This window comes from Lissotriton vulgaris, chromosome 5 (genome assembly GCF_964263255.1).
Source record: "Lissotriton vulgaris chromosome 5, aLisVul1.2, whole genome shotgun sequence".
Taxonomy (NCBI): Eukaryota; Metazoa; Chordata; class Amphibia; order Caudata; family Salamandridae; genus Lissotriton; species Lissotriton vulgaris.
Genome location: NC_141693.1, coordinates 1,774,146,167 through 1,774,162,965, shown reverse-complemented (window position 1 = coordinate 1,774,162,965; position 16,799 = coordinate 1,774,146,167). Strand labels below are relative to the sequence as shown.

General features: G+C 46.8%; 1 protein-coding gene across 2 annotated transcripts in view; it reads left to right on the top strand.

The window, feature by feature from the left end:
* PSME3 (proteasome activator subunit 3) overlaps positions 1–16,799 on the top strand; it is a 288,151-nt gene that overhangs the window by 73,646 nt on the left and 197,706 nt on the right. For both annotated transcript variants that reach the window (XM_086924080.1, XM_086924079.1), the window contains exons 2-4: positions 260–292; positions 769–831; positions 2,787–2,891. In XM_086924080.1, the coding sequence (XP_086780206.1) occupies positions 260–292; positions 769–831; positions 2,787–2,891 (201 nt within the window). The remainder of the gene's footprint in view (positions 1–259; positions 293–768; positions 832–2,786; positions 2,892–16,799) is intronic.

The following is a 16,799-nucleotide window of genomic DNA, read 5'->3' as shown; positions in this document are numbered from 1 at the left end:
GTATGCTGTAATCATGTGGGGATTAAGCTGTATTATAGGAAATTTTGTTTTTTGACTGTGGCATAGTGTGACCCACATCCATTTTCCACATGTGGTTGTCTTCAACATGAACAGCAATTTGAGGAACTCGTTTGAGGCCTTTTATAGCTGTCCGAGGGGTAAAATCCAGTATTAAAAATGGTACGAACCACTTGTGACTGAAAATGTTATGTTACTGTTTGACATATTTCTCTTAAACTGTTTTCCTTTCCTTTTTAAGGTCGATTGTTTCAGAGAGAGAATCACAAGTGAAGTAAGTGACTCGACTAAAGACTTAACAAATTCATTATATAGCATGCTATTGTTTGGCTTCTTGAATTGCACGATAATTTGTGGTCTGGTAGTCTGCTCCCAATAGAAGGTTCTGAAAGTTCTGTATTTTTTGTTTATTTTGAAGTGAATGCAGCACATAAGCTTGGCAGATGATATTGTGCACATTTTGTTGCAACCTTAATCTATTTGAGCAAAATGCGAGTTGTGATGGTAGGTTATTTGTTTTATTTTTATTGAGCACTGTTCTTTATTGTTGGGAACCTGCATGATACTGTGGTTAGAGAAGTTGCTGCAAATGTGCTTTTAAACTTGAAGCAATAACAAAGCTGCAATTATTTTGTTGAGTTCTTATACTGTCCACGTCTTGGAAGAATCCATTAATAGACCTAGCATTGCACTTAGGTCCATTCACCTTCTGCATTTGCTTATTCTCAAAACTGCTGTGACTTCCTTTAGGCTGAAGACCTGGTTGCAAGCTTTTTTCCTAAGAAGTTACTGGAGCTGGATGGCTTCCTCACAGTAAGTTGTCAACGCTTCATGTGAAAAATTCAATGTATTTGATTGTGCCACAAGGGTGCATCGATTTGGCTGGGGTGGGAGAAATTGGGGGAGGGGGATGGTGGGAGGAGATACAGAAGACTCATATGGTATCCTTAATCTCTAATGCATGAGAAGCTTATTTGGATTTAAATGACCTCTGACTTCATGGCTATACAAAATTGCACACATGTAAGTCCTTTTTTTTTTGAAAAATATTTTTATTTTTCAACAACATACACTTACATTTATGACCTTTCGCTGTTAACTTTGGTATCTATGAGTTACATACAAAAAAAGCGTTTGGTGGTACATGTCTTTCTCGGCCTCTGCCTGATTTGCTGTGTCATTGGCAGTAGCATGCTACATGAATAACGTTTGGTAGAAAGTTAATGTACATATACCCCTTGGGGGCGTTCCGCTTTTTACTGTGGCATATGTGTGTTTCAATAATATATTTTGTCAGGCTCGTGCTTTACATAACATGAACATATAACGTGTAAGCATACATCTTCCTGCCGTGGGTCGACCGTCAGCACTGTGGTTTGTTCACTTTGTGTTTTTCTCGACACGGTCTATGGTGGTTTGTAGGGGCCAAGGAAGCTGGGAGTTAAAACCTAATGAAGTACTTAAGATACTATGATTGAAACCTTAGTCTTCCCATATAATCTATCGCAGTGATCTATATACAATGATATGACTGTACATGTTAACATATTTAATTTCGAGCTTAGTTAAGATGACTTTGATGTTTTAACAATCTAAGGCTGCCCAGAGACTTGACTTTGAAGCTATGCTGGCTTTTATGCTGATCCTTCAAGTTTCTGGCTGTGTAGTAACATCTGCTAAGTTCTCACTGGCATGAAAGAGGACTGATGCTTCAAGGCCTCATTGTTTGCAACTGCACCTGGTGATTGATTCTATGTAGTTTATTTGCAGTTACTGAATAATTGAATCTTACTACTTGCGTAGCCTTCATACATTTTTTTTTCAAACCAGGGAGTTACAGCACCTCCATGATTAAGAATGATGGGTTTTCTGCAGCAAACCAATGGGTACATGTGCTTGCAAACGCATTGTTTGGTTCTGGGGATGGGTACTGTGAAACATGGAATCCTCCCGCTTATTTCTTCCCTTAACTCCCCTCTAGAATGCGAAGAAGTTTTGTTGACATACGTGCTAATTTGCACTTAACCTTTAAGGTCCATAAAATGTCTTCCCCAAACCTGCCCAAACTGTGTAAATGTTTTTTTCTTTTAAAAAAAATAAGATGGCTGATGTGCTAAAAGCACTCTTCTGTAAGCTTTCTAAAACGTTTTGACTAGGCACTATTGTCATAATGTTTGACTATTGGTCAGTATTGTAGAATTGTTCTTCACTAGTGGGGCATATAGAAAGAGCTTCCTTAGAATGTTATTCACATCTGGACTGTACAAAATTCTGAAATTATTCATTTATGTAGGTTGGCCAGGATATCCATTCGTTTATCTTTGAATTTACAAAACCGTGAACTTGAATGAGGGCAGAAGTAAAATTAGTAAGCCAGTTTACTTATCGAGTATCTTGTTTTAAAAGCTGATATCTAAAATAACAGTGCTACCTTTTTAGTGATCTACAAAATGATTAGTTTGTCTGTAAACGCCAGCAAACAAAGTGAGTCATTGGTTGTGATTTTCAATGTATAACCACAATGCTTCACCTAATATTGAAAAATACATCCAATTTAAGGATTAGGTAACAACTTTTCCGCATCTTCCTTATGTTAGTGCTAAGCAGTTGGGTAAGTTGGTTGATTAGTCAAAGGTTCAAGTTCTGGTTGAATGACCTAACTCATTAACCTTTTGAAATTGAAAGGCTGAGTGCACTCTATTAATCTGAAAACAGATTGCTAGTATTTTGTTTCTTTTCATTAAGATAATTTTAATTCCCCTTTTTAGGAACCAGACTTGAACATTCAAGATTTGACGTTGATCCACTCTGAAATGAATCTCCCCATTCCTGACCCTATACTCCTCACAAATAGCCATGATGGAATTGACACGGTAAGCTTTATACTGCCTTGAGTTGAGCGCCATTGTTCTGATTTCTATGTAAGTTTGCCTGCTTTGTTTTGGAGGTGCTGGATCACATCTCTGCTGTCTTCAACCTCATGTGTATTTGCTCCCCCCAGCACCCCCCCCCCAACCAATTACTATATATTGGATTGGAGTCTTTGATTAATGTTAACTTGTTTGTAGAGCCGTGGTTCAACAGTCTGAGAACCTGATCTGTCTCCACATTGTTTGACTCTGGAAAAATGTCCACTCCCTGCATTGTTAGGTTCCCCCGATAGTTGATTTTTCCTGTTATACTTGGACCGTGGTTGTGCTGGGTTTTCTGGAGGTGACCATAGCAATAGTTTTCCTTTATTCCAGATGTGTTTATTCTTAATCCAACTATGTTTCTTAATGTAATTTCTGTCTGTGAATTTTGGGGTTGCAGTGGTCTTCTACTTGTACATAAGGAGGGTGAAAGAAACCAGGTATGTTTGAAAAGGTTGCCAGATATCTACAGGTCTAGAGGCCAGTGGTTGCAACTGCGCATAAATGTCGCTTGTGGTATTCCAAGATGTCATGCTGTGAAGCCATGCATTGAGCTTGTGGGGCATACCACCTGCCCACTTAAGAGCCACTTCACGCATAGCAATCAAAAGCTCTATGGCAACAAATCGACACTGGGATCAGGGAAGGTCATGCGTGTACTTCAACAGTGCCAATAAAGGAGCCGGCATAATCTCTACCATCTTCCCGGAATATCGATCTCCAATAATCCTCTATTCTAGTGCAAGTCCATGTCATATGTGCAAAGTCTGCAGTCGGAGAGCGACATCTTGGACACCAATCCGAGCGAGAGGGGTCGTACGATGCAGTCTACTAGGAGTCGCATGCGCCCGCCACAGAAACCTAAAATGCAACAATTTGTGTAGATGATTTGGGGACACCTGACGTATTTGAGCGCAGCACTGACCCCAGCACTGACCCCACTGTAAGTCACAGATCCCGCTCCCACTCCGCCCAGTTGGGAATTGCTCCACCACTTTCTGTCCAGATTAACGGATATTATTTCTTCAGCTTTATTAGAGTAGATATGGTGCCTTTCTAGGGTGGTACCATCCATCAAGGCAACCAAGTCTGGCAAAAATCCATTGCTGCAAAGTATCTTATCTGCTATATCTTCAAAAGGCTGCATATTCTCTCTGGGATCAGACAAATGATCCAGTTTTTTTCCCCATGACCTCGCCACGGGGAGTATTCTGATGCCTTTGACCTGTCATAATTGCCCATTTACTGAAGAGGTGTGTGCTTTTTTCCTTCCTTGCTTATGTTTTTTGTTAGGCGTCCCCTAATTAGCCCATTCTGTTTCCATTAGTCTTTTTTGATGCCTTAGGGACCTTTATTGGAGTTTTTGCCCACATTCAAGCTGGGGGTAACTGCTTCTTTTTAGGTCTCGGCTATTATATCCCGCAGGGATTAAAAGGCAAGTGTATAGTAGTTGAAACAAACTCTTGACCAAGAGTGGATTACGTGCAGTTCATGTGATGCACTCGTGTGAGACGCTCATGCACATCAAACCCACCAGACTCTCACCAAACACCATCTGGCTCGTATCAGACTTCAGAGGAATCCGCTCTCAAGCCTCTCCCGCCCCTGCCATTAGACATCAAAGAAAAGCACCCCAGCTCCCCCACCCCTCCCCCAGCAATGCCGACCATGTTTACATTGAACTGGTTGCCTTCCCTCCGCTGTCATACTCCTAGCTGTCCTGCAAATGGCATGCTATATTTCTAACACACACAGTTTAGTAACCAAAGCACTGCCAAGTAAAAAAAACAATTCTAATAATAATAATAATAATAATAATAAGCATTTATTAAGCGCCTGGCTGCACAAAACTGTGTGTCCCCGCGCTGACTGCAAATGCAAACCCGTCAAAAAGAGCAAGAACTCAGGGAGCTAAGGATTAGTATCTGGGAAATAGGTGAGTTTTAAGTTTAGCTCTGAAACTCATTTCAGATGGCTCCATACGCAGGTGGATGGGCAGAGCATTCCAGAGTTTGCTGGCTAGGTAGCGGAAAGATTTTCCGCCCATCCTAGCTTTTGTGATGCGAGGGATTTTAAATAGCATCCTGCCCGACGATCTTAGGTCTCTGATCGGCCTATGGATGGTAATAAGATCTCTCAGATAGCCAGGGCCTTTGTTTTGAGCAATGCGGTGTGCATAGCAAAGAGTCTTGAATATAATTCTCTCTTTGATTGGGAGCCAGTGAAGCTTGGCAAGCGCATGTTTAGTAGATGATCTTCGAGGGAGACCAAGCACCAGTCGTGCTGCTGAATTCTGAATGCACTGTAGCTGGTGCAGCCCCTTTTGATTTACACCGAGTAGGAGAACATTGCCATAGTCCAAATGAGGAGATATTAATGCATGGACAATGGTTTTTCTCGCTTCGGTTGGCAGAAGATCAAGTACTTTACGGAGTACCTTTAAGGTGCCATAGCATTTGTTTGTAACTTTGTTCACCTGGGCTTTGCCAGAGAGGTCGGCGTCCAGCATGACTCCGAGGTTTTTCACTGTCTCCACAGGCAGCGGTAGTTCTCCTAGCTCGCTCGGCCACCAAGCATGTGACCAAACAGAGGCATTTTTCCCTACTATCAGTACCTCCGTTTTATCTCCGTTTAAGCGGAGACAGTTGGTGTTCATCCATGTCGCTATTGATAGCATACAGTTAGAAAAGTTGGCAGCTGAGTCTCTGTTATCTGGCGTTATTTTAAACACCAACTGGGTGTCGTCGGCGTAACTGACAATGCCCACCCCAAATTCCTCCGCAATGTGTGCCAGGGGCTCCATGTATATGTTGAATAGAGTAGGGCTCAAACTAGAGCCCTGTGGAACCCCATGGCTCACATTGCGAGGAGATGACTTAAAGGGTGGGCAGTGAAGTTGGAAAGTTCCACAATTCTGCTTCTCAAAAGACTTACAGAGATTCAATTGCTCAGCGCCCAAGCACGTAATTAAGCAATGTTGCAATAGTGTGCTGAAGTCAATGTCTGTTTGCGTAACATTAACTTAACTGAATCACACGACGTGAGCAATTAAAGTATGTACTTACAGAGCAATTTTTTTTTTTTGCTGACAGTTTTATATAGCGTGAACTCAACCTGAAGGCATCAGCTCGCTGTACATTGAGCACCTGTTGCATTACTGACGGACATATTCATTTTTTTTTAGGCACGGTAGATTAAATGGTTTGCGCAAAATCACATGATGTTGAACGTCACTGCCCAGACTCGAACTGAAGCATACATTGTGTATAAGGCCTGTTCTTTAAGTAAAGTAGTGCTTGCCTCACTGATTTTGACATGAGTCATGCTCCATTCCTTCTTGTATCCCTTTATCCACACACTCTGGTTTTGTCAAATTGCCTGATGTTTAAATTTAACTTGTTGCCTTCCCTCCGCTGTCATACTCCTAGCTGTCCTGCAAATGGTGTGCTGTATTTCTAACACACACAGTTTAGAAACCAAATCACTGCCAAGTAATACTATTATCAGCTCTCGTCTTTCCTCTCAACCGCTCCCCTGCAATGCCGAGAGCTCTTTTTTGTTTGCACCACCTCCTTTCTCCCAATTCCTCGCAGCAGTTTCACTTTTATCAGCTCTCGTTTTTACACTCACCCGCCTCACACACAGTGGCCGCTTCCACCCGCCCACTGCCCCTGCGTCCTTCCAGACAAAGGCCATTTACACTCGCTGCCACCATTTTAGCACTAAGTTTAAATATTTTAAAGTCTTAAAATTATTAAGTCTTAAAATAAACAGTTATTTAAAGACTCATTTTAGACCAGAGCGTATATATGTCCGTGAGCATGCCTCAGTGCCTTTAGTTGCACCCGCCTCCCACACAGCGTACGCTTCACACGCCCACTAACCACGTTTAGTATGCGTACTGTCACACAGAGGGCATTCCCACATGCTGCCACTGCATTAGCACTTTAAAATGTTGCATTTTTTGAAGGATTAAAATAAATGTTTCATTAAAGTCGCTTCACAGACAAGAGCATGTGCGTGTATATGTGCGGGAGCATGCCTCCATGCATGTGTTTGTGTGCACATGTGTTGGTATGTAGGAGTGCCTGCATGTGAGTGCTTGTTTATATGTGTAAATTGCTAATGCCCTATATGTTTGTGCATGCTTTCTTGTGTATATATTTGTGCGTGTGTAGGTTTGTATGTGCTGGTTGCTGCATGCATGTGTGCATGAGGGTGTGTATGCATGCTTGTGTAGTTGCACACATCAGTGTATACGGCTGCAAGTGGATGGGTTTCCAAAGGTGTGCCTGGTCTGTGTTCGCATGGGTTTTTTTCATCTGTGCTTGCACGTTTGTATGTCTCTGCATCAGTGAATTTAGAAGTTTTATTTAATTGCAATTGAAGTCTCTGGGGTGGATGAAAGTTTATTTTTTTTACTAAAACCGAGATTTGTGACAATAACTAACGGCGCATTATGAAGAACCCAATGCAGGGTAAACTCTACAAGCTTTAAAGGTTTACACGAAATTAATAATTAATTATTTTGCTACGTATTCTGTGACAAATATAACCTCTATCCCTTCTTACGTGCAAACCACCAACCGTTTACTTGGAACCAAAACAAACGTACCGAAACAAACGTACAAGATTGAAGGGATTTAACCTATAACCTGTAAAGATCGCTTTTCATGATACGGCCTGGAATTATTTCACACTACTTTACATTTGTGTACAAGTACACAAGGGAAGCACAGTTCATTTTCATACTTGCCCAATTATATTACATGTGGTTTGAAAACTCTACAGGGCTTAGTATGCTTGTTTCACAATATATAGAGCGTGTGCATTAAGGAATTCTGTTTGCGAGGTGCAAGGTAATTTTCAAAAACAAGCACTTTTATTACATTAAGTATTTACTAAAGGGGAAAAACAACTGCGTGGTTGTGCATTTTGTTACAGAAATACCGGTTCTACACTCTGTGGGTGCACATCTGTGTCGGTTTTTACATTTGCTTTGCTACAATTATTAATTAGCAAGTGTTACTTTGGAACAGACAACTGGCGCCACTGGGTACAAGGCAGCCATTCTTATGAGGGTACCCCTTCCCTTCTTCCTTAGCAGCACGTGCCTTCTCCAGCTTTTCTGCTTGAAACAGACAACGGGTGCCAGTGGGCAATAACATAGACAGACCTCCTGCTTGACGATGGGTTTGTCAATTACGTGTTAACACTAAGCCTACCCGAGGAGCCAGGAGAGCACAAGCTCTCTCTACACAACTCTCTACATGCATCTGTCTATACGCATTTCTTTCTCTCTACACACCTCTCGCGCACTCTCTCTACAAAACTTTAAGTATTATTTGTAATACGGTGCCTCATTCCACCTTATTGTGCCCCAGGCTCTGTACATGGGCTCAGCTGTGTAACCGCATTACCCACTCTGCCTCATTCTGCCGCAGTGCCACATCATTATTTGCAACGTAATTACACTGCACTCAATGCAACATACACTCCAAATACCACTCAGTGCTGATCTGCTGCTCTCTTCCACCTGCCTCCTTCTTTAACTCGCAGTTCTCTTCTCCTTTGCTAATCTGCTGTTCTTTCACCCGCCTCTTTCTGTAACTCCCTGTTCTTCTCCTGTGCAGATCTGCTGCTCTCTTCCACATGCATCCTTCTCTAACCGCTCACACACATACAACCACACGAACACACACAACCGCGCGCACACCCAGACAACTATCACCCTCACTCTCTCTCTGTCGCCCTCACTCTCTCTCTGTCTCCCTCACTCTCTCTCTGTCGCCCTCACTCTCTCTGTCGCCCTCACTCTCTGTCGCCCTCACTCTCTCTCTCTGTCGCCCTCTCTCTCTGTCGCCCTCTCTCTCTCTCTCTCTGTCGCCCTCTCTCTCTCTCTGTCGCCCTCACTCTCTCTCTCTGCCGCCCTCACTCTCTCTCTCTGCCGCCCTCACTCTCTCTCTCTGCCGCCCTCACTCTCTCTCTCTGTCGCCCTCACTCTCTCTCTCTGTCGCCCTCACTCTCTCTCTCTGTCGCCCTCACTCTCTCTCTGTCGCCCTCACTCTCTCTCTCTGTCGCCCTCACTCTCTCTCTCTGTCGCCCTCACTCTCTCTCTCTGTCGCCCTCACTCTCTCTCTCTGTCGCCCTCACTCTCTCTCTCTGTCGCCCTCACTCTCTCTCTCTGTCGCCCTCACTCTCTCTCTCTGTCGCCCTCACTCTCTCTCTCTGTCGCCCTCACTCTCTCTCTGCCGCCCTCACTCTCTCTCTCTGCCGCCCTCACTCTCTCTCTCTGCCGCCCTCACTCTCTCTCTGCCGCCCTCACTCTCTCTCTGTCGCCCTCACTCTCTCTCTCTCTGTCGCCCTCACTCTCTCTCTCTCTCTGTCGCCCTCACTCTCTCTCTCTCTCTGTCGCCCTCACTCTCTCTCTCTCTCTGTCGCCCTCACTCTCTCTCTCTCTCTGTCGCCCTCACTCTCTCTCTCTGTCGCCCTCACTCTCTCTCTCTGTCGCCCTCACTCTCTCTCTCTCTGTCGCCCTCACTCTCTCTCTCTCTGTCGCCCTCACTCTCTCTCTCTCTGTCGCCCTCACTCTCTCTCTCTCTGTCGCCCTCACTCTCTCTCTCTGTCGCCCTCACTCTCTCTCTCTGTCGCCCTCACTCTCTCTCTCTCTCTGTCGCCCTCACTCTCTCTCTCTGTCGCCCTCACTCTCTCTCTCTGTCGCCCTCCCTCTCTCTCTCTGTCGCCCTCCCTCACTCTCTCTGTCGCCCTCCCTCACTCTCTCTGTCGCCCTCCCTCTCTCTCTCTGTCGCCCTCCCTCACTCTCTCTGTCGCCCTCCCTCACTCTCTCTCTGTCGCCCTCCCTCACTCTCTCTCTGTCGCCCTCCCTCACTCTCTCTCTCGCCCTCCCTCACTCTCTCTCTGTCGCCCTCCCTCACTCTCTCTCTGTCGCCCTCCCTCACTCTCTCTCTGTCGCCCTCACTCTCTCTCTCTCTGTCGCCCTCACTCTCTCTCTCTCTGTCGCCCTCACTCTCTCTCTCTCTGTCGCCCTCACTCTCTCTCTCTCTGTCGCCCTCACTCTCTCTCTCTCTGTCGCCCTCACTCTCTCTCTCTCTGTCGCCCTCACTCTCTCTCTCTCTGTCGCCCTCACTCTCTCTCTCTCTGTCGCCCTCACTCTCTCTCTCTCTGTCGCCCTCACTCTCTCTCTCTCTGTCGCCCTCACTCTCTCTCTCTCTGTCGCCCTCACTCTCTCTCTCTCTGTCGCCCTCACTCTCTCTCTCTCTGTCGCCCTCACTCTCTCTCTCTCTGTCGCCCTCACTCTCTCTCTCTCTGTCGCCCTCACTCTCTCTCTCTCTGTCGCCCTCACTCTCTCTCTCTCTGTCGCCCTCACTCTCTCTCTCTCTGTCGCCCTCACTCTCTCTCTCTCTGTCGCCCTCACTCTCTCTCTCTCTGTCGCCCTCACTCTCTCTCTCTCTCTGTCGCCCTCACTCTCTCTCTCTCTCTGTCGCCCTCACTCTCTCTCTCTCTGTCGCCCTCACTCTCTCTCTCTCTGTCGCCCTCACTCTCTCTCTCTCTGTCGCCCTCACTCTCTCTCTCTCTGTCGCCCTCACTCTCTCTCTCTCTGTCGCCCTCACTCTCTCTCTCTCTGTCGCCCTCACTCTCTCTCTCTCTGTCGCCCTCACTCTCTCTCTCTCTGTCGCCCTCACTCTCTCTCTCTCTGTCGCCCTCACTCTCTCTCTCTCTGTCGCCCTCACTCTCTCTCTCTGTCGCCCTCACTCTCTCTCTGTCGCCCTCACTCTCTCTCTCTGTCGCCCTCACTCTCTCTCTCTGTCGCCCTCACTCTCTCTCTCTGTCGCCCTCACTCTCTCTCTCTCTCTGTCGCCCTCACTCTCTCTCTCTCTCTCTCTCTCTCTGTCGCCCTCACTCTCTCTCTCTCTCTCTGTCTGTCGCCCTCACTCTCTCTCTCTCTCTCTCTGTCTGTCGCCCTCACTCTCTCTCTCTCTCTCTGTCTGTCGCCCTCACTCTCTCTCTCTCTCTCTCTGTCTGTCGCCCTCACTCTCTCTCTCTCTCTCTCTGTCTGTCGCCCTCACTCTCTCTCTCTCTCTCTCTGTCTGTCGCCCTCACTCTCTCTCTCTCTCTCTCTGTCTGTCGCCCTCACTCTCTCTCTCTCTCTCTGTCTGTCGCCCTCACTCTCTCTCTCTCTCTCTCTGTCTGTCGCCCTCACTCTCTCTCTCTCTCTCTCTGTCTGTCGCCCTCACTCTCTCTCTCTCTCTCTCTGTCTGTCGCCCTCACTCTCTCTCTCTCTCTCTCTCTGTCTGTCGCCCTCACTCTCTCTCTCTCTCTCTCTCTGTCTGTCGCCCTCACTCTCTCTCTCTCTCTCTGTCTGTCGCCCTCACTCTCTCTCTCTCTCTCTGTCTGTCGCCCTCACTCTCTCTCTCTCTCTCTCTCTCTCTGTCTGTCGCCCTCACTCTCTTGGATTTTGGCAACAACAAAATACACTGGACATGATCTTCACAAAAGTTATTTACTAAAGTTTAAGCTATTTCCATTATAAGTTACAATACATTTAATTTAAGTATTCAATATTTAAAAATAATAAAAGCCATTGTTATTTGTAATATTACTTCTAAGTCACGTAAATACAAAACATGTTGCATTACAAATGCTATAGGTGTCACATATGCGTATTGGCATTGTAAATGACAAAGCTATTAATTTCACTACTTTCAAAACCAACACATAAATAAAAGATTTGTCATTTACAAGACCAATAGCTCAAACTTTCCTAATGCGAGACATATTGCATTGCAAATGCTTGTTATAACATGCTACAGTCCATTTCTCAATGTTTAATTCCGTCTTTTGATTAGAACATATTTACACTTGGTTTGGCTACTGTGAGACATGGTTTAAACAGTAACGGTGGGTTCCGTTTCCAACTTTCTATTTTTGTCTGTGCCTACTGTCACAAAACCAGCACTTTCAAACCTGAAATAGATCTATATCTTTCTCTGAGAACACTCAAATTATTTTGCATGTGTCCACTGCTTGTTTGCAGGCGCCTGTAATCTAAGCCCATCCGCGACCGACAACTTCCTTACTACTCTGTTACTCTCAGCATGAACACTTCTCTGGTTTACGCAGGGAGTGCTATATGTTGATCAGGTTTATGTATGTAGAAACTTGCTATGGCACAGTTTCAGTATTGTTGGGAGGGTAGGCCTTCCTTCTAAAGTTTTCTGCACTCTTGTTATTTTGTAGTATCTCTGGTTACTGTTGGTGTCAAATGCATGAGATCTGAGACTGAATTTGGCACCCTGGCTATTACTTGCTCTCATTTCTCTGACTTGCTAGCAGCCTCTCACTATTATTCCTGGAGGTGTGGTCTCCATCTGCTTTGTGGTGCGTGCCTCTGAGTCGTAGGTCCGTGTGTGAGCTACTCTGCCGGCAAAACGTATTTACTATCATTCCTAGTCCTGCAGGCTTTCATACCACTGATCAAGAACTCCCCAGTGCTCGTCAGGACCGACAACACCACGACGATGCACTACTTGAACAAACAGGGAGTGACGCGTTCGCTCACACTATCTCGCGAATCCCAGAAGATCTGGAATTGGCTTGTCCTCCACAACATCTCATTAAAAGCGGAGTACGTCCAGGCAAGGACCATGTCATAGCAGATGCACTGAGCAGGCAGAGGTCTCTATCCCACAAATGGGAACTCGACATAGAAATGGTAGCTTACATCTTTTCGGTGTGGGGAACACCGTAGATCAACCTGTTTGTGACCAGGGAGAACGACGAATGCCAAAACTACGCAAGTTGGCATCCCCAGTCAAGGTCCCTCGGAAATGCATTTTCAATTGCGTGGCGCAACGTATTTGCGTACGCATTTCCAATGATCCCCAGGGTCCTCAGGAAAATGAAGGCAGAGCCTTGCACTCTGATTTTGATTGCCCCATTCTGGCTGAGACAGCACTGGTTCACGGACCTTCATCGCCTCTCACTGCAACCGCCAATCCGCCTGCTTCAACATCCATCTCTGCTCACGATGAGCAACAAATAGGTTCAACATCCGGATCTGAAATCTCTCAGGTTATTGGCTTGGCTCCTGAGTACCGAGAGTTCAGTAAACTGAGCATTCCGCAGGAGTGTAAAGACGTCCTAGCCAAGGCAAGAGCGGACAGTACTAACAAGACCTATTCCCTTAAGTGGAAACGTTTTTGTGTATGATGTGCGGACAACTGTCTACGTCCCTTCCGCACTGCTCCGGAACAAATATTATCCTATCTGCTACATCTGGCACAGTCGGGCTTGGCCCATGCATCCATTAGAGTACATCTGGCTGCAATTTCAAGATTTAAAAGAACATTGAAAGGACCATCCCTCTCGTCCAACAGACTGATAAAACAGTTCCTCAAGGGACTTTACAGATCCTTCCCTCGGCCACGAATAATTTCTCCAACATGGCATCTCAATGTGGTTCTTAACCAATTGATGAACCCTTTTGAACCCAACCTTAGGGCGGATATCATATCTTTCATGGATGACAGCCCTTCTACTTGCACTTACATCAGCAAGGAGGGTCAGTGAACTGCAGGCTCTTTCCATACAAGACCCTTTCATGCAGTTTAAGGGTGACCGAGTGGTTCTCCGAACTAATCCTCGGTTCATTCCTAAAGTCCCGTCGGACTTCCACTTAAATGAGCCAGTGATCCTCGGGTCTGTTTCCCCTTATCCCAGCACTGCAGCCGAAAGATCTCTGCACTCATTGGACCTTAGGAGGTGTCTGAAGTTTTATATTGACAAAACTAACAATTTCAGGAAATCCACTCAGCTATTCATAACCTTCAGTAGACCACGGAAGGGTATGCCACTTTCAAAACAAAGTATTTCAAGATGGATATCTTCGGCAATTGTCCTTTGTCATGACAGAGCTGGACGGCCATTGCCAGCAAAAGTCAGAGCTCATTCTACAAGAGCCGTGTCCACTTCTGCAGCACTTTTTGCAGGGGTGCCAGTTCTGGATATCTGCAGAGCGGCAACTTGGAAGTCGCCGCATACCTTCACCAGGCACTACTGCCTGGATACAGAGCTGATGAAGGATACGGCTGTGGGACAAGCAGTGTTACGCCATCTGTTTCAGTAAGGTAATCCTTCCTCTATCCCTCCATCCTTTGCTGGTATGCATATTCTATTATAATGTTTCTGGTTAATGGGTATCGATTATCCATAGTTGCATGATATGTATTATTGGATGACTTGTATATGTTATTACACCAGAAATGTGCACAATGTATTGCTTGCTACTCTGATCCAGGCATGTGAATCTATGAAAGACACCCCTAATACTGGATAAGAAATGGGTTACTTACCAGTAACTGCAGTTATCCAGTATTGGTGTCTTTCATAGATTCACATGCAACCCTCCAGTCTCCCCTGGAAGGACTCTCCTATCTCTATAGCAGTGCTACGCCTACCTAGCTTGGTGCGTACGAAAATCTGAGACTCAGGCTCCTGACTGGAATGTTGTAGAGGGAGGTGTTATCTGATTTTGGTCCTTTTTACAAAAGGACATAGGCTACTAAGGTGGGATCCTTAGGCCTACTTCTCTCTATGTAGGTCTATAGGACATTGCTTTTCTATATACCTGAGTTCCGTCTTGACGACTGGGAATGATTCAGGCATGTGAATCTATGAAAGACACCAATACTGGATAACTGCAGTTACAGGTAAGTAACTCATTTCTTCTATGGAACCACTGCTCCCGTTTAATGAGGCCTTGACGGATGTTTTGATCGGCACCTGGTCTAGGCCAGCCACATGGGTTCCTGTGGATCAGAGCGTGGCCAGGCGTCATACCCCGGCACCGGTTGACCCTGCCTTTCTGACCAATATCCTACTCCGGGAAGCCTGGTCATTAAGGCCTCCACTCCCAAAGTGCATTCCCTACTGCCCCGCCGGATAAGGAATCGAAAAAGCTGGAGCAAGAGGTTATTTTCCTTTGCCAGCTTGGAGCTACAGTCAGTCAACACCGCATTCCTTTTGGGCCGCTACTCTCTCGCTGTGTTGGACACAGTGGCACAGACACTACCCCAGTGTCCGGAAGAGGTTCGGGCTGTACTTTCCCCAGGCTGTGGCGGAGGGAAAGGATGCAGTATGTTTGCCATTCGGTGTGGCCTGGACACAGCGGATTCTTTAGGGAGAGCGATGTCCACAACAGTGGCACTGCGTCATCATGCCTGGCTATGTTCCACTGGGTTTTCGGGGGATGTCCAGAGTTTCCTCATGGACATGCCTTTTGATGGTATTCTCCTGTTTGGCGATCAGGCAGACCATGCGCTGGAGCGTTTCAAGGACTCTCGGGCTATGGCCAAGTCCTTCGGTCTCTCCACCACACACCCGGCCACATTACCTTTTGTTCCGTTCGTGGCCAACGGAAGTGGCGCCCCTGCCCACTCGTTCAGTCCGAAGCCTGCGCAGAACCAAACTCAGTGTGGGCGTGGAGGCTGCCGTGGCAGCACAGGGGGCCAGCGTTTGGGTCAGTCCACCTCTGCTCCCACAACCCTCACCTCCAAAGCCTTCCTAGTCAGAGCGTTGGGGTGCACCCTACGCCTGTGGGTGGCAGGATTTGACATCAAATCCCCCACTTCCAGCAAGTGGGTGCTGCAACTCATCTGGAGGGTTTACTCCCTCCCCTTTGTGTCTACCCCCACAGCCATGCCACCTCCATTCCACTGCATGTCGGGGGATCACTTTGTGCTTCTCCAACAGGAAGTCCTGGCCCTCTTGGCCAAGGGAGCCATCGAGCGCGTTCCTAGTACAAAGGGGGCTTGCGCCCCATCTTGGACCTCGAACGTCAACTGCTTCTTCCGGAAGGAGAAGTTCAAGATGTTGAATCTGGCTTGGGTCTTAGCTGCCCTCGACCCTAAAGACTGGATGGTAGCGTTGGACTTGCTGAAAGCATATTTTCACATCCCCTTCCTGCCAGCCCACCAGCGTTAAAAGAGCATTTTCAGTTTGTCGTGCTCCCCTTTGGCCTTACCAGTGCCCCTCGAGTGTTCACGATGGCGGTGGTCAGGGGTGTCAGTCTTCCCCTACCTCGACGACTGGTTGTTGAAGGTGGGCTCGCCCAAGGCAGTTGACACCCACCTTCAAACTACGGCCGACCTCCTGCTTTCGCTGGGGTTCTCCAACGTGCAGAAGTCGCACCTGAGTCCCCTCAGAAGCTCCCCTTCATTGGAGAGGTTCTTGATTCAATGCGGTTTGGGGTTTATCCTCCAGAGCAGTGAGTCTGGGATATTCCGGCTATAATTCTGATCTGATTTTTCAGCCTCTATCCCGGGTTTCAGTCAGGATGACCCTCCGGCTTCAGGGCCTGATGGCCTCCTGCATTCTGCTAGTGCAACATGGCCGATGGCATATGCAGGCTCTGCAGTGGGACCTGAAGTTCCAGTAGGCGCAGCATCAGGGCAACCTGTCAGATCATTTCCATGTCTCTGAGGGCGCTGCACAACAATTGCAGTGGTGGCTCACGAATTGCGATTGGGTCAATGGCAGATCCCTCTCCATTCCCCAACCGGAGCACACAGTAGTGATTGGGAGGCCACTTGGGGGAGGCGGAGATCAGAGGCCTCTGGTCTCCGGCGGAGTCTCTGCTCCATAACAACCCTTTGGAGCTTCGGGTGATCAGACTTCCACTGAAGGCATTCCTTCCCTCTGTCCGGGGAAGTGTGGTGCAGGTGTTCGGACAACACCACCGGCATGTGGTATTGCAACAAACAGGGCATGGTGGGGTCCTGGACCCTATGGCAGGAGGCTCTGCGTCTCTGGACATGGCTGGAACATCAAGGCATTACCTTGGTGGTTCAA